At 38.9% G+C, this 26823-nt stretch overlaps 1 protein-coding gene across 1 annotated transcript; it reads left to right on the forward strand.

Moving 5' to 3' along the window:
• The first annotated feature begins 463 nt into the window (after positions 1 to 463).
• Positions 464 to 26067, forward strand: C4H2orf73 (chromosome 4 C2orf73 homolog). Its single transcript, XM_034659138.1, has 5 exons — positions 464 to 871; positions 4732 to 4942; positions 11262 to 11415; positions 23991 to 24106; positions 24894 to 26067. The coding sequence occupies exons 1-5, from the start codon at positions 846 to 848 to the stop codon at positions 25257 to 25259; spliced, it is 873 nt and encodes a 290-aa protein (XP_034515029.1). The 5' UTR covers positions 464 to 845; the 3' UTR covers positions 25260 to 26067.
• The last annotated feature ends 756 nt before the right edge of the window (positions 26068 to 26823 follow it).

The following is a 26823-nucleotide window of genomic DNA, read 5'->3' on the forward strand; positions in this document are numbered from 1 at the left end:
AAGTCATCAACTGCTTTTCCCAGGAACTTGCTCTTTTTGGATAAGCGCTACGACTACCAGCCCCAACCTGCTGCCATAGCCTACAGTCCCCTCCGCCCGATTCTGAACCGCATTCAGGCTGGAGCAGATGCACACACCGCAGGGAGTCTCGTTTGCAGGAGATGAGTGTTCCCTTGCTCTATTTTAATGCTTGCTGCCGGGCCGGGGAAGGAAGATTTGCCAGAAATCGTGGAGAACAGCGACAGCCAAGCTTTTTCAAGCAAAGACTAGTCAGCCCAGGAGCAGCGAGCGAATCATGACTTGCACAGTATTTAACGGTTCACGTAAACAACTTTCTCTCCTGCCTGCGTGCACTTTTGGAGCCAGCACCGGCAGACGTGGGCAACGCCGGGGACGCCTCCTGCCAGGCTCTGCGGGTACGCAGGCAGTACAGCCTCCAGCACCAGAGCCGAGGGCCGGGGAGGTGGCTCTGAGAGCCGCCCCTTGCTGATCCCCAAGACCAGAGTGGGCCTTAATAAATACTCCGCCCGATAGGAAAGGCCAAGTTCAAACACAGCGTCCAGCCTAGGGCGGGTCGGGGAAGGACGCCCACAGATCCGACTGCCAGCCCCCGCCTGTCCCTGCGGCCGCACCCTCTAGCTTGAGGAGCCGATCCAGGTTACTGCGCCTGCGCGCCCCGGCTCCGCCCCCTTGCCGCTTTCCGAGGCCTCGCGCCGGGAGCCCGCCGTCGCTTAGCAACGCGCGTGTCACAGTTGCGGCCCTCCGCGCGCCCCTTTCCCGGCAGGGCTCAGTCCCTGATCTTCCCGTGAGGCTCCTAGCTGCCTCGTGTCAGGCCTTGGGAGCCCATGGAGGGAAAGGAGGATAAGCAGCAGTAAGTGCTGGGGTTTGGTTTTCTATTTCCCCTTCTGAAAATACTTCCTTCGGGGAGGGTGAAGTGAACCCGGGGGGTGGGTCCTCGGGCCATCACCAGCGCTTTTCCTCTCCCAGCCTACCTCCAGTAGCTGAGCGTTTACCGGAATACTTTTTAAAACACACAGCTTACTAGGCACCAATTGTGTGTCAGGCAGTTTACATGCATTGCCTGGCCCAACATTCTTCCTCTCCTCGCACCCCACATCTAAGTTAGTAGCAAATTCTGTAGGCTTTACCTTTAAAATATATACAGAATTTCACTATCACCCGCACCCTGGCCCACCTACCAGCGTCTCTTACCTGGATGTTGTAACCATCTCGGCTGCTCCGCTTGCCTCTCTGCGGCGTCCCCAACATAGCAGTCTGAGTGGTTTTTTGTTTGTTTTTACAGTGTAGGTGAGATCACTATTTTCTATCAGCCATTGCAGAATAAGAGCTAAGGCCCTTGACCTTAGTAAGCTAAGTGACCTGTGGGACATACACAAGTTGCCTCTTTTCCCGTTATCTGTTCTTCTCTGCGGCTTGCCCTCTGACTCCAACGGGCTCCAGCACGCAGGCCTCATGCTAGCAGCGATTCTCAAAGTGTCCTCCTCCCCGCCCCCTCCCACTATCCAGCATCACCTGAGAACTTCCAGAAATGCATGTTTTTGCAGCCTCCCCACCACAGATATACTGAATCAGAAATTTGGAGTTAAGCACGATAATCTGGGTTTTAACAAGCCTCCAGGTGATTCTGATGTACCCTAAATTTTGAGAACTATGGACCAGGGTGTTACAACTTAATACCACATGGCCAGGGGTATCTGCTTCCCAAGCCTATATGTTTGTCACTAGAACAGTGGTTCTCAACATACATAAGAATCACCTGGAGAGCTGGTTAAAACAGTTTCCTGGGAACCTGCCTCGGGTTGGGATGGGGCTGGTGAATTTGTACTTCGAACAAGGTAACAACTGATGTCAAGGCAGCTACTTCTGGGACCACACTTGGAGAAGCACCTAAGGACAGGTGCTTCTGTTGCAATGCTTTGGTGATTACAGTTCACTCTACTAGATGCCCTTCCTCAAATATCCTCTTAGCTCGCTCCCCTCTTTCCTTTTTTCAGTTGCCACCTTCATAATGCATCCTCCACCCTGTCTAAAAATGCAGCCTGTCTCCCACGTACATGCACTCCTTTTCCCCATTCCCTGCTCTGTTGTTGTCCTTAGCACTTAACACCATCCAAGAGACTGTATGTTTTACTTATTATTTGATTTCTCATCAGCCTTCCCTCACTAGAATGTAAGCTCCAAGAGGGCAGGAATTTTTGTTTTGTCACTCCTGTATCCTCAATGCCTTGAGCAGCACCAGACACAAAATTCAATAAATATCTCTTGGAAGAATGAATTATTCAACGTTATCCATAGGAATTCTTGCCCTTACCATGCAAAGGAGGAAACCAAGGCTCAGATGTTAAATGACAGAGTTGGGATTCCAACCCAGGTCTAACTTTCTTCACTGCCCATTAGTGTTTCCTTCTAGTAAGAAATTACTACAGAATCGTATAGTTCATATTTATGTGTTAATCTATAGCTACTCACACCATAAATACTTAATTGAACGAATGCATATGTACACAAGCATATAACCCCAGCCCCTTCGTTCAAGGACTTGATGCCAACAGAAGTGTATTGCTGAGTTACAACAATGACAAGCAGATGGAAAGGATGTTGTCAGATATCTATAATAAATCGATCATGACCTTTCCAGAGATATGTGTTTAATTAAAGGTAATATAAAAAGCCTTAGACATTATTCACACTTGACCAGTAATCAGTTTTTCCAAAACCTTTACAGAGAGCAGTTTTTGTTGGGCTGCAGGGAGCTAGAATCCCAGGGTGCTGAATGTTTTTTGTCTGTGTATTGGAGTGGGGGTTGGGAGTATGCAGCTACACTAAGCCACATGAAAAAACAATCCCAGCAGATTCACCAGAAACATGCAAATACTGTAACAGCAGTCCATTTACCTGTGAGGACCACGATGCTTCCCCAGGTGGCTATGTAATGATGAATGAAACACAGTCTTCACCCTTATGGAGCTTACTGACTAGTAAAGGGTATTTGTAGTGCTTACCAACAAAACAAAACAAAACAAAAAACTAGGTACATAAATTACTAATTATGGTGTTATGAAAGAAAGTACTAAAAGACTACATGGGGCAGGAAGGGGGAAATCTAGGAAAAGCTGCTGAGGAGATGGCTTTTAAGTGGAGACCTAAAGATAATGGACCCCTGGTGCAGAGACCTGGAGAAGAGCTACCAGGCAGAGGGGACAGTGGGTGCAAATGCCCTGAAGGGAAATAACTCGTGTGTCCAGGAACTGAAAGCAGGCGTGCTGTCTGGAGAAGTGAGGGGAGAGAGGTCTCAGGGCAGCTGATGAGATTAGCTGGAGCTGGGTCTGCCGGCCTCAGACCTATCTATGATAAGGAAGCAGTATCCACTGTAACGGCAGCACAAAGCCATCTGGGGGTTTTCACTAAAAAATGACATGATAGAAAAGATGAACCTGTCTTTGGTTTGAAGTAACGTAGGGGTTATATTTTAAGGGCCAAGACTAAGCAGAACTGCTTGCTTTCTCTATAAATTTGGAATCTTATTTACTCACCTTCCATGGGTCAGGGCTTTGATTTTAAAAGCTTCTGTGTAAAAAGTATTCACATTCATCTATTTCATTCTTTCCTTTATTTTCCAAGTATGTGAAATTTTAAAATACTGACTTTTACGATGTCTATCACTCTTTATTTAAAAGGAGAAAATTTCTATAAATTCTTTCTAAACATTTTTTTAATACTTAAAAAAATTCAATGATGTTCATTTTGGTACCAGTCTAGTTATTAAAAGCAAAAAGTGATGAGATTGAATTGATTGTTCTCATGCTGAGAACATTGTTTCATCCCTGAAAAGATAGCTAATAGTGGTCATTTGGTAGCTTTTATAAGTTTGCCACGTGAACTTTTTTTTTTTTTTAAAGATTTTATTTATTTATTTAACAGAGATAGAGACAACCAGCGAGAGAGGGAACACAAGCAGGGGGAGTGGGAGAGGAAGAAGCAGGCTCATAGCAGAGGAGCCTGATGTGGGGCTCGATCCCATAACGCTGGGATCACGCCCTGAGCTGAAGGCAGACGCTGAACCGCTGTGCCACCCAGGCGCCCTGCCACGTGAACTTTAAAATTAAATAGCTATCCTTGTTCAGGTGACTGAACTTACTAAGTAAGTAACTTTTTTTTTTTTTTTTTAAGATTCATTCACTTATTTTAGAGAGAGTGTGGGGTTGGGGAGGAAGTGACAGGGAGGGAGGGAGATCGAGAATCTCAGGCAGACTCCCCACTGAGCACAGAGCCTGACTCGGGGCTGGATCCCTGAACCCCAAGATCATGACCTGAGCCAGAATCAAGAGTCAATTGCTCAACCTACTGAGACAAACAGGCACCCCGTAAGTAACTAACTTTTAAAGAAGATGAGTTAACATTAGCTGTAACTTACCTTCATGAATAAATGCTGCAAATAGGATCTGTAACCATGATCAGATCACTACTCTGTACACTGTGCTGGTATATCATTATGAATAATCATGATTAACACAAATCCCTTTATCTTTTATATGATTTAAAATGAGAAGATACCCTTCCATATTTTAATTGCACAAGTCCCTTATAACTATTAATAAAGCCTAAATTGTCTTGACTGATACTTGCTATATATTTAAATTTTATTTTATGCAATTATGACACAGTCCTAAACTGCTCATTGGGGTACATTATTTACTATTTGTTTTTCAGAGAGCATAAAATAGAAGATGCTGGTATAGTGTATGTAACTGAAAAAGAAGAAGAAATCAAACATGACAAAAAACCTGGAAAAAGTATACAACACTCAAAACCATGTGTCGGGAGAGGACGTATATATTATGCAAAATTCATTCATACAAATGCAAGAACATTCAATGAACCGGTTCCCTACATAGATCCCAAAAAAGGGCCAGAAAAGCAGGTTGGATGGATGTTCCTTATATACAAATACAGATTTAGATTCAGAAGCTGTTTTGCAGGATAATTTGGTCACAGACTACGTAAAGGATGTGACATATTTCAGACTAATACTTTTTATAATCCAATAGTTAAAAGCAGTAACCTGAGACTATTCTCCCAGATAACTGTTGCACATAAACAATATATAAATAGGGAAGGAATCCAAATAATCGTTTTTCTAGATTGGGTCAGATTATAGCCATTTGGTAGTGTTTGGCAGATACTGAAGAAATCTATAATATTGCATTTGTGTTACATATTCTAATATAAAAATTTCCCATGATACTCTCTATAAAATAATAGCTACCATTTATTTAAGGTGTGAAGTGCTAGGGATGAGCTAAGTGTTTTAGATAAGTTATATCCTTTAATCTGTACAACAGTTTCTAGGAGGTAGTATTAGAAATATTTTATAGATAACATACCACACAGAAGTAAATTACTTCTTTGTAATTTACATAGTAAATTGCTATGTAAGCAAATGTCACAGTTGTGTTTCTGCCCCAGGACGGTTGGTTTAGTCAAACCATACTTTTATTCACTATCATACTAAATATATTTATCTTGTTTCTTTAAACTTATGTTTGTTGAAGTATAATTTATTCTGTTAGTTTTCTGTTCCTGATGTTACAAATTACCACAAATTTAAACACTAGGTTAAAGCAACACAAATTTATTCTCAACATTTCTTGAGCTTCGACGTCCAAAATCATTCTCATTGGCTATTAGCAGGGCTGGTTTCCTTCTGAAGGTAATGTAAGGGAAGATCCAGTTCTTTGTCTTTTCCAGCTTCTAGAAGCTGCCTGCATTCCTTGGCTTATGGCCCCATCCTCTTCAAAGCCAGCAGCATGGCATCTTCAAATCTCTCTCTGACTCTCCTGCCTCCCTCTTCCAAGGATCAGAGTGATTATGTTGGGCCCACCTAATCTTAGATAATGTCCTCTTCCCAAGATGTTTAACTTAATCTCAGCTGCTAAGTTCCTTTTGCCCCAAGAGTTTGTGTGTGGTTGTGATTTAACTTAACATTTAAATGGAGATTGCTTTTAGGGACCTGTCTTCACATCAGTAATGTCCAGTGTTTTTGTTGTAAAATAGATAGCACACCAGGGCACTGTGTGTGAATGGGAGATTTTCTTGGGGCAGGAATTAATGTAGTCAAATATGCATTAATGTCATGTAATAAAACCTTACATGGGCAGTTTTAAGGCTATTTTGTTTTATAAACAAGCAATTATTGGGGGATTTAAAAGATATTGATGGTGCAGGCCTACACTCAGGAAATAAGCCTGGTCCAGGTTAGTGAAGTTCCCATGACTTCACTAAAAGTTAATGAATGACTCTCCTGAGCTAAGTCAGGGCTGAATTAAAACCAAGCTATTAACTGAACCCATCCTTACCTTGGAGATACTAAGGAAAAGAAACGGGTTTGAGAATGGAGATACAAAATGTAAAAATCTCAAAAATAGTCAACTAATTTTCTCTCACTCCTAGTTCATAGGTGTCTTAAGAAAGGTCATGTCAGGAGCTGCTGTCCAGATGGGTCCACGCAGGACCAGTAGCATCCTTGTGTATTGGCGCTAAAAGCAAAATGAAGCAGAGACCTTTAAGAGATGGTGAAAGGGAGTTTGAGATGAAGCGAGAGGACAGGGAAGAGAGGCTGCCGGTGGACATGAGTGAGGAGGTATAAAGAAAGGCTAAAGACGCATCACAGAGTTAAGAGGGTATTTGTCTTGGGTGTGGAGTGGGCACTGTTCATATTTAAAAAACAAAAACAGCAATCTCAAGTGTACTCATTTCCATGTACTCGAGGAGTAATAAAGAATGCTCATTTCACATATCTGTACACTTTGTTCCTTTATTTTAGATGGCAGGTTTCTCTTTAAAGTTTAGTTTGGTCGTTTTAAAAAATTATCTGGTTTATAGTAGTGCTGGCTTTAACATGAGAGTAAAGAAAATAACGTTGCCTAATATTTAAAGTGACATATCTACTGTTTTATGTATTTTGCTCAAGAACCTAACACCAGATTGGTTGATTTTACTTATTTTTAAGATACTTAAATGAAACAACCATACAGTTCTACATAGGGACATAAAATTGGGGGTGCCAGAAAAAGTAAAAAGGAGCTGTAGCTCAGTCACTTTCAATCACGGGAGTTTGGTGGTCTTGTGTTTTTAAATATTGGTATTTGAAAAGAGATTATACTAGGTCATTATGTTTCAAAGTGTATGTTTCAAAGCATTACCCCTTCCTATGTGCTCAATAAAATAACATTCCAAAGTCAAATACATTTTGGAAAAGCTATTTATTTAGATCTTACAACTTCACAAAGACATTTATATATAAAGGTTCTAAGAAATCCTGTGATAAACTTATTTCACTTTACTTACCTCAATATTTTCCAAATTTCTTTAACTTTGGAAACCTCCTTTACGTTACACCTTTTAATATGCCACAGAACTAGTATTCCACAGAACACAATTTAGGAATAATTTATCAGGGACATTATGAGTTGCTTAAAAAGAGGTATTTTCAGCACTCCTGATATCCACAGCAAAATAGAGATGAACATAGATACAGTGTAACTCTAGTGTTTCCCATAACACTTCAGTGTTTTAAAGCCTTAAAGCTCCACTAATAAAATGTGATTCTCTGTAAAGTGTTGTCAAAAGTCCGTATTTCCTTAGGAATCCCTGAAGCAGGATTTTGTGTTCCACAGAGGACCACCACCAGCGGCAGCCATCTTTGCCAGGCTCCTGCTATGGGGTTCTACCTACCACCTCTTGCATTCTCTTAACTGGCTTCTCCAGGACACCCCGATTGCTTTTACTACTACTCCTCCCAAGACTCTCCCTCAATTTCCCAAAGAATTAAAACTAACTAATGTCTCCTAATGCGCTTCGGAAGGCTTAGAGATAGCAGAAGTATAACAAAGACTGTCCCACAGTGGTTTCCAAAGGTGGCTAAGGGATTCACAGTACAATGGCCATCAGGTCTTCCAGGGCTGGGGGTTAGTGGGAGTCTCTTCCTCAGGAATCTCCAGATGTCTCCATACCATGGAGCTACAATGACTGTTATCCTGGAGCATGAAAGAAGACTGGCCTTGGGCTTGAAGGGATGGCATCCTGCTTTCTCTGGGTCCAAAGTTTTGAACTGACAGCAACTATCTCTTTAGGCAAAACCCCTTCCACAATCTGCAAGAGGTGGACTGACCCTGAAGCCTAGATAAAGCAAATACAGTAGAACACTTTTCCCAGTTTGGCTTATTTCATCATAAATAACTCATGTCAACCCCTCACAATCCATTTCAAGTGATGGTGCACAGAGCAGTTAATTTTTACACTTAGTCTTTCCCTTCCACATGGGGTGAAGGAAAAAACAAGCTTCCACCTATCTCTTTAATCTTATAATCTTTTGAGCAAATGCTTGTACCAAAATGGCATGCACATGTGCGCAGGCCCATATACATTCTCACTCTTCCAGGAACAAACCAGTCTCTTCAGGCAAAGGGCAGGCTATCCAGAAATAGAAAACAGAAAAACAGCATTTTTGGAACTGTAGGCTTTCATTCTGCCGAAGTGAAGCTTCTCCCCATTTATAACACTAATCAGAACACTTCCCCCAACTCTGAGGTCTTCCAGTCTTCAAGTCACACTTTAGGAAACATTGTTCATTATTTCCTTTATATTTTGTGAAACTAAAGAGAACATTTTGGTCAAATTCTAAATTCATAAGAAATCTTGAGGGGTGAATTGATATCTCTGCTTTTAGGGTAACTTTTGCAATATACTCTTGTTCAAAAAATAATTGAATGTTGCCAGGCATTTGCTAGCAGTTTGCTCATCCCAGAGTCACTTACCCAGTAAGCTGGGTGTTAGCAAAGTAAGTTTTTGATCAACAAAAAAAGATAATATACAGTATACTCCTTAAAACCTTTTCATAGAGGATCTTTCTCAAGATACTTAATATCTCTTTATTGTTACTTCTGAAATAATTTAAGTAGCTTTGTAGTTATCTGGCTTTGCATTCTACAGCAGATTTGATAAAGCAATGTAGCACAGAAATGAGAGGCATGCACGGATGGGGGCAGGGCTCTGCCTTGGACAGCTCCGCTGCCTGCTAGGGATACACTTTGGGGAAGTTAATCTCCCAGCAGTTTCCTCATCTGTAAAGAGGGTGTATCTACTCGCAGAATCGTGGTGAGGGTAAGTGAGAAAAGGCCTATAAATCTGAGACCTTGGGGCATAACAAGCACTATCATACCATGCAGTGGAGGAGGCCCGCAAGAAGCAGGCATTCTGACAACACTTAGATGTGACTATTTTCAGCCAGATAGTGAGAAGACACCATCTGTTTAGTAATCTGTTCTAGAATTCCCAAGATCGACATCAAGTAGTCTTAATCTTTGTAATTCATCTTTCAGCCCATCTCGCCTGTTCTCCAAAATTCTCCAATTTCTGAGTTCCTTTGACCTCTGCAAACTTATTCATTACCCCGGGTTACAATTTGTCATTGGCCTAAAACTGGCATTCATTTAAGCTTGCCAGGTGAGATCTAACTCTCTCTTCTGTCAGTCAGGGCTCAGTTCCCTCGTAGGTCCATGTTCATCCTGTCTTTTTCGGTTTGAAGATAATTTCCCTTAACAAAGAACCTAAAGTTGAGGAGCTCTGACTTTCAGCTGTGAATTGGGTACTCTTCTTCCAATTCTTAGCCTTTCTGTGATTTCTCGATATAACAGAATTTTTTTTTCTCCCAGAAAACCCTATTTTTGCTGTCTTTGGCATATTTCATGAATTTCTTCTAAGTTTTTTTTTTAATTTTTTTTAAAGATTTTTTAATTTATTTATTCGACAGAGATAGAGACAGCCAGAGAGAGAGGGAACACAAGCAGGGGGAGTGGGAGAGGAAGAAGCAGGCTCATAGCGGAAGAGCCTGATGTGGGGCTCGATCCCATAACGCCGGGATCACGCCCTGAGCCGAAGGCAGACGCTTAACCTCTGTGCCACCCAGGCGCCCCTCTTCTAAGCTTCTTGACAATCTCCTGACAAGGTGACTCCATGATATTATTTTTTTTTGATTCGATATCGTACACTTCTTTTATACATGTGTGTCTTTTAGAAGCTGAGCTGCTTTGGGAGCTGGCTCCCTGTGGAGTCGGAGAGATGTTTTCGAATGCCTCCTACTTTTCATAGCACTGTAGCTTTGATTGCACTGTCAGGATTTTACTTATGTGAATCTCATATTCATTCCCTTGAATCGTATTTTTCAAGTCTCTGACTACAAAATCATGGTTGATTTTTTTAAAAGCCTGATCTCTTTCCTCAAAGCCCAAAGTGGGTGTTTGATTATACCCAAGGTTACTTTCATTGTCTAATAAGATCCAAGAACTCCCAGGTGTCACAGTTGCCTTTTCCCAATGTTGTCTTAAGTCTACCTGATCAACCAGATTAAAAAAAAAAATGTTTACTTAGAATTAAGGTGAGTAAGTTTCCCCTCATTCTTTTCACATCTTCTAAGAGATCAGATTCCAATATGTGCTCATGGAGAATCTACCAATTCTCCCTTTCCTGGGTACTTAAGTCAGGTTTTACCATCAAAAATTCAGTAACATTGGAGATATTTTTCCTTAGAATAAAGTTTTTCAAACTGAGGCGTTCATGGGTTATAAAGCAATGTGGGTTGCAACTAGCATTGTGAAATGAAATAGAAGAGATAAATGATAAAACAGAAAAATAGTCAAGCGCACTGCATGTAGTAAGACTGAATATTGTGAAACTTTGAGTTTTACATATGTGTATGCGTTGGGTGTTCTTGCAGGGCAAAATCTATTTCGTGGTGTGGATCATGGACTGAAAACTATGAAAACCACCATCTGAGATGATAATACATTACTTGTATTTCTATAATGAAAAGTATAGAACATAATTTTTAGATCAAATCAAGCCATCTACATGTAAATACATATATACAACTAAATGTTAGTACCAAACATAGAAATTTAACTGCTTGGTTGATTTTTACCACTCCATCTGTTGACAGAAAGTAGTTTAAGAATTTAGCAGCTATATTTTAGCTAAAAACGTGATAATTCACTTTTAAGTACCTTTTTAAAAATTCAGTCTTTGTAAAAATATACTTATCCCTAGATTTCAGAATTCCATTTTAGGACTAGAATATCCAATAACTTATTGAATCAAATCACCAAACATTCACAGACATCAGGCAGCACATGAAAATGTTCTACAGTATCCAATTTTGTGTTTCCAATTTTTTTCCCATAAAGGGTGACTGGTGGTCACATGGCAAAAGACTGGAGCATCCCTTCCAACCATCTTATGACACTAAGAGCACCCAGAGGAGTGACTTTCAAAAACCAGCATGTCCATTGGTTTTGCCAGTCAAACACAGCAAGTTGCAAAAGCCTTCTTGTGGAATAGGTAAGGTTAGCTGTGATCAAACCTCTTTCCTGTTCTCTCGGGTTGCGGCTATCAAATTAGGGTGTATTGAATGTACTGGCACCTCCTGAGAAAATTACTTCTCCACAGGAGTTGAAAATACACATACAGCAAATGCAGCCCTTTATCCCTTCTTGGTGGACAGTTCATCTCCAAACATATTTACTATAGGATAGTAAAAACTGGCTTGATCACTGATGACACCAGCCTCCAAGTCATACACTTAGTAGCATTCTGCTCATTATTGTTGCCACCAAATTTTAAAAAGCATAACTACTAAAATTGTAGTAATTGTAAAATTTCCCCAGTGCACTCTGAGGGACACCAGTTCCTTATGATGTTCATAGATGCTGCTCAAAGAAAGAGGGAAGTGGTCAAATGAGTTTTGTAAAAACTGAACTTATGAAGCTAAACAGATTTTTTAAGCCACAGAACTCTTAAAACCCTTACTGTAAGCACAAGCATAATGCATTTCAAGAAGAGGAATAAAGAATGTTACGTTTTCCCCACTATTGACCACCTCACCCTTTCTCGGGGAGGTTAGTTCACGTGACTGGTATCCCACAAAACAATGTAGGGAATACTGTTACATGGGTCGACCGTTAAAACACTGTCAGATCTCAAAGTTATTTACCTGACAGTGTTATTATAATAAATGAACTCTTTCACATTTAGTCAGCTTCTGTTTCCTACCACACGCCCTAGTCATCTCTACTGCTAGAGTAGAATTTAGCAAGTCTTAAAGAGAAGTGCATGATCAACTCAAAACAAAATTGTATTTATTGAGTACCCACTCTGGTCATCACTCCATATAAAAGTTCATAAGCTAAATTTCAAGTAATTTTCGGAACATGACAGTAGACAACAAAGGATTACTTTTAGTGGTCAACAGCCCCTTAATTTTAGCCTTTAGGCCTCTGTGATCTGGTCAGTTTAGTTAAGGATACAAAGGGCAGGTAGATTGAAGTTCAGAACATTAGAAAATGGTCATATTCAGCATGATTTCTACTTCAAGGGTGGTAGTTAATGGAGAGGACTGTTAGATAATCTGTAACATGATCTCTCCTTTAGAAAGGTAATGAAGTCTGATTCAGGAACATAGACTGAGCACAGACGTCTAAATCCCCCACCTCCCAAGACTTTATTAAGTGATAGTAAAGCAATTAACCCATAAAGATAAAGAGAATGGAAAGAAGAACTTTCTGCAGTGTGGAAAGGAATGAAAATTCGTTGATGGATTAAAGAAAGCGAAGAAGCAATAGCCTAGAAAAGATAGAGGGAAAAGCGGCAAAGAGCTTATCCGCCTGATAAAACCCCAAAGTAGCTGGAGGCTCAGTCAGCAGGCAAAGCAGAAGGCAAGCATGAATCCAAGGGTGACCTGAAAGTCTGTCTTGTAAATAACCCCTGGAGTCGTGAACATTATATTCTACACCAACATTAAGGCTAGTGGAGCCCAGGGTCTCAGCCAGCTGGTCAATTCCCACACAGTGACTTTTTCTGTAATTCAAGTTGATCTCTTATCCTATTCTTAGTTTATGAATGGACAGCCAAAGATTACAATAAGGCCAGATTATTTTTTTTAATGTTTGGAGGGTAAAGTCAAGGAAGCATCACAGAACATAAAACAACAACAGCAGCAACAACAAAAAACTAGAAAATATGAGAAAATAAAAGCAAAGTGGAGAATCAGTCTGGGAGGTCCAACTTTTCTGGAGTAAGGAATAAAATTGAAGGTGGAGATAATTATCAACACATAACATTTATTGAGCCCATACTATATGCCAGGCAGTTTATGGAACTTCCTAAATATTACTCATTCAATTCTCATACCAACCCTAAGGAATGTGTTGGTATGGTAATATTATTAATACTCTCATTTTTCAGGTAAGAAAGCAAGCACAAGGTTTAAATAACTTGCCCAAGGCTACAGAGCAAATAACTGGTATTTGAACTCAGTCTACCTCTAACTAAAACCAGTACTCCACCCAGCCTCTAGAGTAATAAAGTTTCCCAATATAAGAGAGAGGCATTAAAGGAGTCTACTGAGGGCTTCCAAGTATGAAGGGACAAAAGATGCAACCTATATATCATCATGAAATTGCAAAGCAATGATTATTAAAAAGAAGATTCTGTAATTTTCCGTAAGAGAAAGAAAAATTAGTCACTATCGAAGAATTAAGAATCAGTATGGCATCAACCAGCACTGAAGCAAAAGCACAGTGGGGTTATGTCTTCAAAGTTTCCAGGGGAAATTTTTTTTTTACTTAGAAAAGAGGATTTATTTAACACAAATACTAGAACCTCTCTTTTTCAGGTGGCACCAGGCTTTGGACCCAGTGAGAAGGAAATGTAGTCCTAGCACAGTAGTTGGCCCTTATGTGAACGAATTTCATATAATTATATTATAAATGCAATTTTATAGTTTTTAGCTTTTAGCATTATATAGACACAGTACGGAAATTTTAAATGTGTTTACAGAACAGAATTCTGTTATTAGCCTTTACAAGAAAAGCACATCAACAGTTGACAGCAGATGGGAAATAGAAAGGGTGCTAATATCTTTATTTAACATGAGTACCCAAAGCAGATGTGACAAGGAATAGAAATTGAAGGTTGAAGTTAAAGAACTAATATAAGAACCAATTGATCTCTCTAGCCCCTGACTCTTTGCTGAGCTTTGAACTCCCATCCAACCACCTACCTAACATCTTTTCTTGGAGAGCTAATCTCCTTTGAAACTTAACTAGGCTAGGATGGAATGGCTCATTTCCCCCATTCGAACCTCTCCCCTGCCAGTTTTCCTCTTTTCAGTACATGCCACTTCTATTCCCCCTCAAGTTTTGACAACCTAGAAGTCATTCCAAAGCTCTCTACCCTCTATATCCAGTCCGTCAGCAAACCTTGACACTTCTATCTCCAAAATACACTCCAAATCTTCTCAATGTTGTAAAGCGTCTGTTACCCTGTTTCCTCTCTTTCTCCTCCAAAATATGTTTTCCACACCATTGTGAGAAGAATCTTTTAGAAACACGAATGATATCGCTTTCCTCCATTAGATGAGTTACTTCTCATTTTTTTAGAGTCAATTTCAAATTCCTCACCACGGCCTACATGGTCCTGTTTAATCTGTGGACTCCATCTCCTATTGCTCATGATATCATGAGAGGGACATTTCAAGAAGGGGCATGTAACTCAGACCAAGGAGGCAGAGAATGTTTTCTGAAATTCATGATTATTTTCAAAACAATTTATGCCTGTGTACTTGTTACTGTATTTCCATAATTTACTTATTCTTATAAATTAAAATCCGAGTACTAAGAGAGTTTCTATAATACAATCAAAGTTCAATACTTTGGAAAGGCTTGCCAAAAGGTGACTAACTTTTTTTTTAAAAGATTTTATTTATTTGGGGGGGGGAGACAGAACATGAGCAGGGGGAGGAGCAGAGGGAGAGGGACAGGTAGATGTGGGGCTTGATCTCATGATCCTGAGATCATCATCAGAGCCAAAATCAAGAGTTGGACGCTTAACTGACTGAACCACCCAGGTACCCCAAAAAAGCACTAACTTTTAAAAAGTGCGAGTTAGGTGTGGACAAAACCACTATAAAGGAGGAGCTGGAGTGAATTTTTTAAATCTTGAAGGATTCTGCAGTCATTTTATTTCAGATATGTCTTTAAGTTTCCATCCTGTTTTAAAGAAACAAACTAGAAAGGATACATTAGGGGTTTGGTTCACGCAAGAAACACAAAGTGTGGGGCGCCTGGGTGGCACAGCGGTTGAGCGTCTGCCTTCGGCTCAGGGCGTGATCCCAGCGTTATGGGATCGAGCCCCACATCAGGGTTCTCCGCGATGAGCCTGCTTCTTTCTCTCCCACTCCCCCTGCTTTGTGTTCCCTCTCTCACTGGCTGTCTCTCTCTCTGTCGAATAAATAAAAATAAAAAATCTTTAAAAAAAAAAAAAAAGAAAGAAACACAAAGTGCAATTCCAATCAATGGATACTTCTGCAAAGGAAATGCATTGGCATTCCAATAAAAATTTGGTGACCGAACTGGTTAAAATAAAGTATCTGAGTTTAGTATACATAATATTCTATGATTCTTTGTTTTAACTTTTTTGGTTAAGTAACCAGTCAGATCCCCATTCTTTCTCAGAAGGAGTGGTTGCTTCTACTCAAGTGCAGTATGGGACATGGTAGAAGATGAGAGCAGAGTGCTAGGTTTGTTCTAGGATGACCAGGCAAGGCTCAGCCCCCTGCCAACATCAATGCCTATAGGTCTGTTCTGTTGAGCCAGTCTGTTTTCCCAGAGTGGAATCCTCCAAACCTCTGCCTGGAGAGGGGAACAAAAAATCTGGGAATTTTTCCAATAACCCTCTGTTGGCAACCTCACCTTGTCCATGCTCCCTGCCCCAGAGCTGTCAGGTGCCTCCATTTTTGAACCTTACTGGGACCCCACCCCATCCCCATGAGCACTTAGCTTCCAGGTTTTTTGCGGTCTACTCAAGGGCACTGCCATTTAACTATCTACTTTCCAGTTTCCAAATTTGTTAGTATCTTTACTCTCATTTAGTTCTTTTTTTCCCCTAAGGATTTAAGCTTTTTAAGGTCTTTATTATCATTGTACTGGTGCTTTGGGAGGGAATGGGGGAAATGCACATGTTGAATTTGTCACGCTTAACTGGAAATCATGGTCACCTTATCACCATCAATACTCCCTCCCCGTAGATTTTAATATTGGTTTAACACTTATAGTGGTTTGATCCTAGGCTCATTACTTAAATTTCATCATTTTATTTCCTCAATTCAAGAAGTGGGAATAATAACCCTTACTTTGCAGGATTGTTAGGAGAAATAAAAAAATATGTAAAGTGCCTACCACAGTGCGTGGTACACAGGAGACAACAAATGGAAGCTATTTCTAGTATTAATTATTGCATTGTACTACGTTAGATGTTTAGCTGGAATTTATCTTTGGAAACCAGGTGTGGAAGTCTCACTGTTTCCTTCCTCGCCCTGCCTCCCCTTTCCCCACCCTCCTCCTCCTTCTCCTCACTCTGTCTCTGTGTCTCTGTTCTTTTATTGGTGTTTCTCACGGCCAAATTCATTATTGTATCCCAGGTGCTAGTATGATGCTTAGACTCAACAAATATTTATTGAATAGTTTAATGATAATTACATATTATTCAACAGATTCAGACATAATGTAATCTATACTAACATACACACCACAATATAGGCTTGCAATTTATTCATATTTTGGAGAGTGTTTGTATACTAGTGAAAAGGGTTTTTAAGAGGAAATATTTTAGCGTAACAGTTTAAAATATGTACATTTACTAGTTTGTATATTCCAGATTTTACATACATGTAGATATATGTGCATATGCATACAGACATGGAAAATGTGGATGCAAACATGCATCATACCAATTAAAAGTCATCTCCTGGTCATTCTGTTCCATCAGCCCACTTAATTACGCCTGGTCTTTGGCATTTCAGCAATGTCATCTTGTGCTGATAATGAAAGTGCCCTTTATTCTTGTACTACCACACAATTTCCTGGCTGCCATCCATGGTCACTTCAACAAATGGCTGGGCTCCATATCTGAGTCGCTATAAGCGTTCACTTTGGGTTTTATATCATAAAACTTTATAAATTGGGAAGGCTGATCTAATTTGTGAGGAAAGTCCTACTTAAATAAATAAAATAAATAAAACTTTGAGTCTTTATCAACGACTTGATATTTTAACATTTTCTTGAATTGCAAAATCAGATTACTACTATCATTAAAAATAATTTTCTAGAGTCGGCTTTAGTTTGTGTTGCTTCTTTTGCACCAAGGTGTAGCTTAATAATGATTTCTTGCTATAGTTTTGTTCAAGTTTTTTCACTGTATTTTGAAAATCTATACCGTTATTTTTTATATTAATAATACTTTTATATAAGATCAAAATAAATACTACTTAGAAGAATGGAGTTTCTGATAGAAAAATATTACTGATGAATGTTTTTTAAGTAGACACACACACAGTTAAGAAAATTTCCCAAAGTAAAAGTTGCTGAGTTCCCACCAATAAAAGGATCAAGTTGTGTGTTTGAATAAATTCTGGCTTTGTTGATAAAATATAGATGGCTAGACACCAACTTGTTTGGCGTATCCTTGTTTAGAAAATTTCTATTTTAATTAGATCAAGTTTCCAAGAAACAGAGAGTGGATTTCAAACATTCTTCATGGACTTTGCCTTATGTTTTGTAATCCTCATGTAACAAGGCTTCTTTTAAGTAATTATTTTGGGTTCAATTTGAATTCTGAAGTAGAATAACCACTAAGAACTTGAATATCTTCTTTGATGTTTTCCTACTTAGATGTTCTTCGCTATTGCGGCTTCTTTAAAAGTCTCATATATTTGCATAAATGAATATGGTAATTATGTCTAATTTTAATAGATAAAATGTCTGGGTAAGGAATTTCTCTAATAGCTCAGATTTGTTTTCCTTCCCTTTATTAGTTCCCATAAAGAAGGTTTTTTTTTTTAAGTGATTATTTTTGAGATTCTAGGAGGTCCTAGATCACTATTTTTTTTAAAGATTTTATTTATTTGAGAGAGAGAGATAGCGAGAGAGAGCACTAGTGGGGAGGAAAGGGAGAAGTAGGCTGCCCACAAGCAGGGAGCCCGACACAGGGCTTGATCCCAGAACCCTGGGATCATGACCTGAGCCAAAGGCAGACGCCTAACTGACTGAGCCACCCACACGCCCCTAGATCACTCTTTAAAACATAATTCATTTTAATTGATTTACTTGACTTTGTTCTCAAGTATTTCTGTTTTTTAATTGCATAACAGGTCACCCCAAAATTTAGAGGCTTCAAGCAACCATCATTTTATTTGCTCATGATTCTGTAATCTGGGCCGGGCTCAGCTGGGCCGTTCTTTGGCTGGGTGGTGGACACTTGTGTGGCTGTATTCACTTGGCAGGTCATCTGAGGACTGGACTTGCTGGGAGGCTGGAATGACCAGGCCTCTCTTTCTACATCCAGTCCCTTCACGTGGGCTCTCCAGCAGGGTAGCTGAACTTCTTACGTAGCAGCTCAGGGCTCCCAAAAATGCAGAAACAGAAGCTGAAAGGCTTTCTCAAGGTTTCTGCCTGGAACTGGCAGAGTGGTACTTTTGCCACATCCTATTAGTTAAAGCCAATCACAAGGCCAGCGCACACTCACAAGGAGGGGGCTGTATAAGGATGGGAATAGTGGGAGACCATTAAGGTAGGGCCACCAATGGAATGGACTACTATGTGTCGTTCATTTGTTCTTCCCGTGAGAGTTTAGGAGTAGCCAACTCTTCACTTTTCTTTTGTTTGAAACTGTCTTTAAACTGCCCTCACTCTAATGGGCAAAAAGTAGAGCTGGGTATAGAATTCTGGGTTCATGGTTATTTACCTTTTACACTTGAAAGATATTATTCCATTGTCTTCTGTCGAGCCTGCAGGAAGTCCAGTTGTTAATCTTTGGAGAGTAATATGTTTCAATGTAAGATTTTTAATGTTCAAAGGGGGCCTTTGTATATAGAAAGAGTTATTTATAGTTACTTACAATTTACATTAATATCCCAGATTTAGTATTGCAAATGAAAAATCTTTCCTTAAGCCTTTCATTTTTAAATATTGTTTCATTGTAACTGCAGGGCTGTTGGTTTTCAAGGATTCTGTACAGGTGGGGAGAGAGGCATGAAAACTGGGCAAGTTAAAATGCCATAAAGCTTGCTTTCACTACAGAGAGTAAGCCATTTTCTTGAATAAATGCTCCTTGGATTGTTGTAAGCTTTTAGTTAATTTCCAGAGTCCTGAAAGTTGATTTTGAGTTGCCGATGTTCTCATCACTATTACAGAGCAGCTTTTTGGAGGTTCTTACTCTGCCATTCTCACTGATGTCCTATCCCTTTTAGTTTTCAGGTTAAAAATGTTTCCTCCCAATCTCACTGCTTTGTCTGTGGCGCTGTTCACAGACTAGGAGTCCTAAACTTTGATGTAATCAAGTTTGTCAACTTTTCACCTATGGATTGCACATTGGGTGTTTTCTATGAAGAGTTTTTCCTACCTTAATGTCACAAAAATATTCTCCTTCATTTTTTTCCCTTGCTTTTATAATTTTGCCTTCCATAATCATATCTTAATCCTAGCATCTGCCTTTATGTGCAATGTCACTCCATAGAGTGAAGAAGTTTCCTGGATACTATCTACTCAACAGTCTATACACTTTCCTCGTTGACTTGTAAGACCTCCTTACTTGTATGTTAGAGTTCCCTATATAAATGGATCCCATCGCTACTATTAATTTTTAGTTCATGGATCAGTACTAACATGTTTTAATTTTCTGGGTTTTTAGCTTAATATCTGATAGGGAAAGTCCTCATTCCTTGCTCTTCCTTTTCAGAGTTGACCTCTGTATTTATGGACCTTTATTTTTCCATTTAAACTCTAGAATTTATGACATTCCTCAAAATACCCAGGTAGAATTTTGATTAGGTTCTGTTGGCATTATACATTAATTTAGGAAAAATTGTCACCTTTACAGTAACATATTGTATGTCATGGAAAGTCTAGTCAGTTCTACCTTTATGTCAAGAGAGTTTAAAATTTTTCTCTGTAGACGGGTCTTGTTAGTTGTTAGTTTCTAAAAACTTGATATTGTACAGCTTTTGTTCCCACAGACGGCATATCTTATTTTGTTTTGTTTTCTAGTAGATTATGGTTTTGATTTTTATACACTTAACTGCTTACCTTGCTACACGCTTACTCTCATACTTTGTTGATTTCAGTGGTGTTTCTATTCAGGTAATCATGTTACCTACTAATAATAACAAGTTTCTTCCTTTCCTTTGAAATCATTTTACTACTTTTTTCATATATACATTATATACTTTACATATATATATACACACATATATGTATATATGTATATTTTACCAATATCTCCATTAATATGTTAACAGTAGAATTTTAGTCTGAGTTGTTATGGGTATAATGCTTATTTTTTTTGTTCTTTAGTCCTTGACTTTTTAAAGAAATAAAAAATTTTGTTATTTTCTTCTATGTATCTTAGGCACACACCTTTCTTAATTTATTTTTATTCTTATTTGGGTTCTTCCTCTTGGAATTTTTTGAAGTAGACCTTTTATATGGGGAAATATTCTGAGGACTTCCTTGTCTCCCAGTATTTTTATTTTGGCTTCACTGCTGAATGACAGTTCGGTTGGATATAAAAATTGGGGACTTAAAGCTCTTTTTAACATTTTAAAAATATTAATTAATTATCATCTTGTGTCCAATGCTGTTGCTGTGAGTTTTTATATAAATCTGTTTTTTCCTCCTTTTAAGTAACCTACCTCCTCTTTTTGAAGGCATTTAGAATTTTCTTTGCCCCAGATTACCTTAAATTTCTCTACAAAGTGTCTTGGATGTGAGTTTTTCCTTATGTATCAAGCAAGATAGCGAGGAGAATGAGGGAAGTGAGGGACCCAGGGTGCAAAACGTAAGGAAACACTCCCTCCCAGGGCTATGTAAGTGCCTCCTTGAATTTTACAACACAGGGGTCTCACGTGCCTCATCTTACTCCTGGACCTGCCACCCTCTTTGGTGATCTGTGGGCCCTTTCAATCTGAGGTCTTTGATCTTTCTCAAATTCTTGGATTTTTATCATCATTCTTTCCTTTTTTTTTTCTTTTTAAGTAGGTTCCACACCCAACACGGGGCTTAAACTCATGACTACAGATCAAGAGTCATGTGCTCCACTGACTAAGCCAGTCAGGCACCCCATCAGCATTATTTCTTAAAAGAATTCCTTCCTTCTGTTTCTTTATCTAGGTCTCCTGAATTCTACCATCTGCGTATTTTAGCTTTTCTTTTATATTTTAATTTCTTGATCCTTTACTGCTGCCCTTTGGGAGAGTTTCTCAGTCTGTCTAGTTCATGAGTCTTTTTGTTTATCTCATCTTTTTAAATTCAGCTATTGTCTTTTGCTTGATTTCTGATATTTATGTGATTTTTTTATGACCTCTTCTTCTTGCTTCACATAAATAACACTTTCTGTGTCTTTGAGGGTGTTTGTTGTGCTTATTTTAAATTCTTGGAGTACTGGTTCTAATTATTCAGCCTCACGCAGTATATGTTTTAAATTTTGTTGTCTTTCTTTATAGTGTCTGTCTAGTTTATCTTAGGTCATGTTCCCCAAGGGGACTCAACAGCCCTGTGGAGGCATAATGTAAAGACTAGGGTCTGGCTTGTGTGCCTCCCAGCGAATTTAAAGGAAAGAAAATGAAGGTCAGGCTGGAGAGTGTAAGACCCCATAAAACCAACCTTGACCATTTCCGTTTGCTGTCACTGTACTAGGCCAGTCCTCTAGTTAGAATACCACCCCTCCCCTCCACTTTAAACTCTTAAAAAGAGGCATCACAAGAAAAGGCAATCTCTTGAAGTTTTCAGTCCACCAGCACTGATGTTTGCTGGGGGAATGGTAGCAGAGCAAATACCCAAAGGGGCAGCATGCACCCCGTTTTCATCAGCTCCTTACTCTAGAGGGACTTCTGTGCTGTTGGAAAGTTACTAAATTGACAATAGATGGCTAGCCACTTGCTGCCAGTTTCTTCCGCCCCGAGGCAAGCAATGATCTTCCCAAGGTGATGTGGGGGGAGGGGTGTCAAGAGGAGATTTAAAAACCTCTCCCCCACCTATTCTTTCTTGGCCCTATCTGACCTTCCTACCCTCCAGCTCCAGCTGCCACCAACCCTTCACCCCCGTCCACTAACATCTTTGGGTTTCTCACAGTCAAATAGTTCCTCAGATTCATGCTGCTTCTCCTTTCTGCAGTTTTCTCTTTCATTAGGATACAAAAAAAACTGGCCCCCTGCCTAGTTTTAAAGACCCTCTCTAATTTGATCCCAGCATCTTTCAATTCTCAAAGCAAATTACTATCCCCATTTTAGAGAGGAGGAAATTGAATATCAACAAAATTAAGTGATTTATCCAAAGTCACACCACTAGGAAATGTGGTAGGGCTAGAATTTGAAAACATATCTGTATTATCCCAAAGCCCATGCTTTGGATACTCCATTAACCCCACCTGATTAATGACTGAATTTAGAGCTGTTTCATTTTATTCAAGAATCTATCAAACCATGTTTCTAAAAACACTAATGTTCTGTGAGCTGGACTATGGCATTCACCCAAAACCCGATAGTCTTTTCCTTAATGATAGAAAAAATATGTATAAGTTATAGCTGGACTTTTCTCAATGTTACAGTTGCCCATACATATTTAGTAAATCTTCGGCACCTGCTGTTCTTTTGTACGCTAGCAAATCCTAAAAAAAGGTAATGATTATGTAGAAAATGAGTTTTGAGTATCTGATCTCAATTAGAAATCAAGAAAATGTTATCAGTTAACATTTTTTCCCCTGTTAACAAGGAAAAGATTGCCATTTCAAATCATGTAATATATAAATACTTAAAGACTCATCATTCCTGCTAGTAAAATTAGTTTATTTCAATGTCTGAATATTGAATTGAATTCATGAACGCTTAATATGTATGAATTTACTAACATAGTTCTCCTTCTTATATATTCTCCCTAACTTTAAAGGCAAGATTTTTTAAAAATTAAATTTCATTTTTCAATAGTTAACACATGCATATAGTACAAAATTCAAATGGCACAAAAGAATATATAGTGAAAATGAACCCACCTCTGTGCTCCAGTGACCTAATTCTCTACCCCTGCAGCAGTCACTTTATCAGTTTCTTGAATGTTATTCCAGAGATATGGTAGGTGTACATAACCTCTTATATGTGACTTTTTAATAAAAGGGAGAAATTTTAAATTTTTTCCTTGACATAATTTTACCTCACTAAAGTGGGAGTTGCTCTGATCCTTTTATAACCTTGCATGCTAACACTAAAAATAAAGTGAGTTTTAAAAGTCATTAAAAATGTGAAACAGAGAGAAACCAATAGAATGAATCCCTATATACCCATCACCTAGCCTGAAAGATTATTTAAAAGTGATTTTGAAAGGGTTTAGTAGTCTTACAAATTTTCAGAATATCTGTCAATGGGAAATGGAAAGAATCACATGTTCAGCTACAACTACAGAAGCCCTGGAGTCTTCCAGGTCATTCTGTGAGTGCTAGTTGGGAGCAACTTATGCATAAATTTCACAAAGCCTTTCTAGAAGTAAAAAATTGGTTGACAAATGAATTGTGCTTATAAGTTTCCTAACATTTTGGTTGGTTTCTGTGCAAGAGACATATCTAACAGACTTTTAAAGCCATTATTGCATTAATATTAGTTTTAGAAAGTACTAGGAATTCCATATACGGGGCTAATTCAATTGTTTTGATTTGGTTCTTTTCATGGAGAAAGAATGATGCATCCATTATATTTATTCATACTTAGAAAATTTAGTTTTATTAGCATTTTTGATAAAGCATGATTATGAATATTGATTATATTTCCATATACAAATCTACTTTTTGTCCTGACTTTACGAAATCTGTTTTCTCAGTTCCACTTGCCTCTCCTGATACATCAGCGGAACTTCAAAAGAATTTTATAGAACACATCTCTTTTTTACATCAATATGATGCTAGGAAAACTCCCAATGAGCCCATCCGGGGAAAGGTGAGAGTATTCAGAATCAATTATTTGATATTTTAGGATGGGACAGATTTATGGTAGAACATTAAGCCTTTCCAAGTCATAACCATCTTTCTGAAAGTCTATTTCAACAAATTAAGGTGGTCGTCAGGGGGATAAACTCTCAACAACATGTCATAGTTAAAATTAAGGAATGATGTCATAATTTTGGATCATGGTCTTTGGAGTTTGGTTTCAGTTATTACAATCATTCACTTAAGGTAATATCAAAGCAGTCTGATAAACTGTTGGATATACTCATGTGGGTGTGGTAGGGGAATGCAGCTAAGACTTACAAAGCCAAACAGAAATGTAATAGTTGCTGAATTTTTTGCCAACTGCAGATGTTTGTTTTCATATTGTACTTCAAGTCTTTTGTTGAAATGACAGGGGGATGCAATCACAAACCCTGAGGTCTATGAACTGTAGTCGCTATTGTACCCACAGCAACCGATAGAGCAAGAAATGAAATGTGATAGGAGTAGTCTTATACAGTCCCACTGATAGAAAAGTTGAGGATGGGAAAAAAGATGTTGCTTCTTTGACTTTCTGCTTTTCCCTTTTATTTTCTGGCACACCCTATTTTATCACTGATTTAAAAGCTTCTCTAATAACTGTTATGCCCCTGAGAGTAAGGTGACAGCCAATAAAGAGGCAGAGAAGTAGGTGCCTGCCTTGCCAGAACTTGAGCTAACACATGAACTGAGTTCACAGCTGCATCTTCCAGCAACTTGTGTGCCCTGGTTAATGTCAACTTTGTTTTCCTTTCCAGCGACATGGAGCTTTTGTGCAGACAGAGATAAAACCAGGGAGTAGACCAATAGTTCCTAAGGGAACAGAGGTATTACGGAATGCCCTGGGGTCATGCTCATCAGAACAGTCCAAAAAAACAGAAAAAGGAAACTCAGCGGAAAGCAAAATGATCTCACCAGGTCTCCAACAAAATTCCCCAGAGCTGTTAGAGACTGAAACTCACTTATCAGAAACAGACGTCAGAGAGGCAGCCAAGGCGTGCCCCAGAAGTCCTGAGAGAAGGGAGAAGGTTGCAGACATCCTCCAAGTCACTGCAGTAAATGCTCTTCTCCCCAGGCATGATCGTTTCAATCCACCAATAAAAAGTCAGGATAAGTCAGGATAAATTACCTTCTTTGGATTAAAATCTAATCCTTGGAATGGAGAGAAACTGCAGAATCATATAAACCCTCACAGTTGCTTTTTCTGTTATCAATAACCTCAAAAAATTCTATTTACATAAATGGGAAAATGAAAAAAGACAATTAAAATGCACCAAAAATTTAAGAGTGGTCTCTAATGAGTGGTGGATTATGAGACATATTTCTATGTTATATTATTTATTAACAAAACAATTTTGTTTTGCACAAAAATGAACATAATTAACAAATACAAAGCTTTTATGAGAGGCCCTATAAGATGATCATTCTCTGGAATCAAAGCAGGGTTGGAATTTTGGCTCTACCACCTATAAACTGTGTGACCTTGGGTAAATTACTTAACCTCTCTCGATTTCAGTTTCCTCATCTGTAAAATCAGGGTAATAGCAACTTCCCAAGTTTAGTGAGCATGAGATTATGTATATTGAACAGCAGGTAACCAATGCGATTACATTATCATTATTGCTATAATTAAAGTTTCAATTTAAAGATAATGTTCTTCTATAACCTTAAAATTTCACCCTTATTCTAAAACTTTTAGTCCCTCTGTATGCAATTAAGAGTGTGAAAAATCTAAAAACATTTCTCCTGGTACTAGTTACACAAATGTGCGCGTGCACACACACACACACACACACACACACACACTTAATTCAAAGACATATGGGTACCTAGAATATACAGACTTTTCCTGGGGCACCTGGGTGGCTCAGTCATTAAGCGTCTGCCTTTGGCTTAGGGTGTGATCCCAGGGTCCTGGGATCAAGCCCCACATCAGGCTCCTCTGCTGGGAGCCTGCTTCTTCCTCTCCCACTCCCCCTGCTTGTGTTCCCTCTCTCGCTGGCTGTCTCTCTTTCTGTCAAATAAATAAATAAAATCTTTAAAAAAAAATTTCCTAAATTGTATTCTATTTTACTTAGATCACTTCTAGCGCTAACTCAATCTTTGCTTTTAGATGGGTTTGGTGTGGTTAATTCTACAAGCTCTTCTATTTGGCACATTTTGTGCCAAAATGTATCTATCAGAAGCTGTGTTCTGTTGCACACAGTGGAGTAGGTGGAATATCTCTCTTCTGCCAAAAGAGCATTTATATGCTCAGCAAATTTCCATGGCAATATGTCAGTTGCACACTATTATCTGTAGTGTTGATAAGACAATAGGTGTATCTTTATCCCTTTCTTTTCCACTAAAGAAATTTGAATAGACTGCAAATGAATGAGTGCCATTATTTTATATTTGTGTATTGGGGACTTGCAGTTCTTACAACCCAGCAGATGAAGGGTAATAGTGAACACCTTTCATTACACACACCTTGAAATGCTGAATAAAATGAAACAAACAAATATATAGCCAAGCTCACTAAACAGAGAAACCCTCATATTCCAAAATAGAGAACTTGTTTATTTGTGTGTCAATGTATACCTTAAGGATCTTTTGTCAACACGTGTACAGTATCTCATTATTTTAATAGCAGCATGGTCTTCTGGAGTATGGATATACAACAGAATTGGAGCACAAAGAATGCAAGCT

Source organism: Ailuropoda melanoleuca, chromosome 4 (genome assembly GCF_002007445.2).
Source record: "Ailuropoda melanoleuca isolate Jingjing chromosome 4, ASM200744v2, whole genome shotgun sequence".
Taxonomy (NCBI): domain Eukaryota; kingdom Metazoa; phylum Chordata; class Mammalia; order Carnivora; family Ursidae; genus Ailuropoda; species Ailuropoda melanoleuca.

Bases quoted from the DNA above. Each gene is read 5' to 3' on its own strand.
- C4H2orf73 (XM_034659138.1), top strand. From the start codon at position 846: ATGGAGGGAAAGGAGGATAAGCAGCA. The intron at 4,943-11,261 runs GTTGGATGGATG...TTTCCCATAAAG, and splicing joins AAAAAGGGCCAGAAAAGCAG to GGTGACTGGTGGTCACATGG. The intron at 24,107-24,893 runs GTGAGAGTATTC...TTTCCTTTCCAG, and splicing joins ATGAGCCCATCCGGGGAAAG to CGACATGGAGCTTTTGTGCA.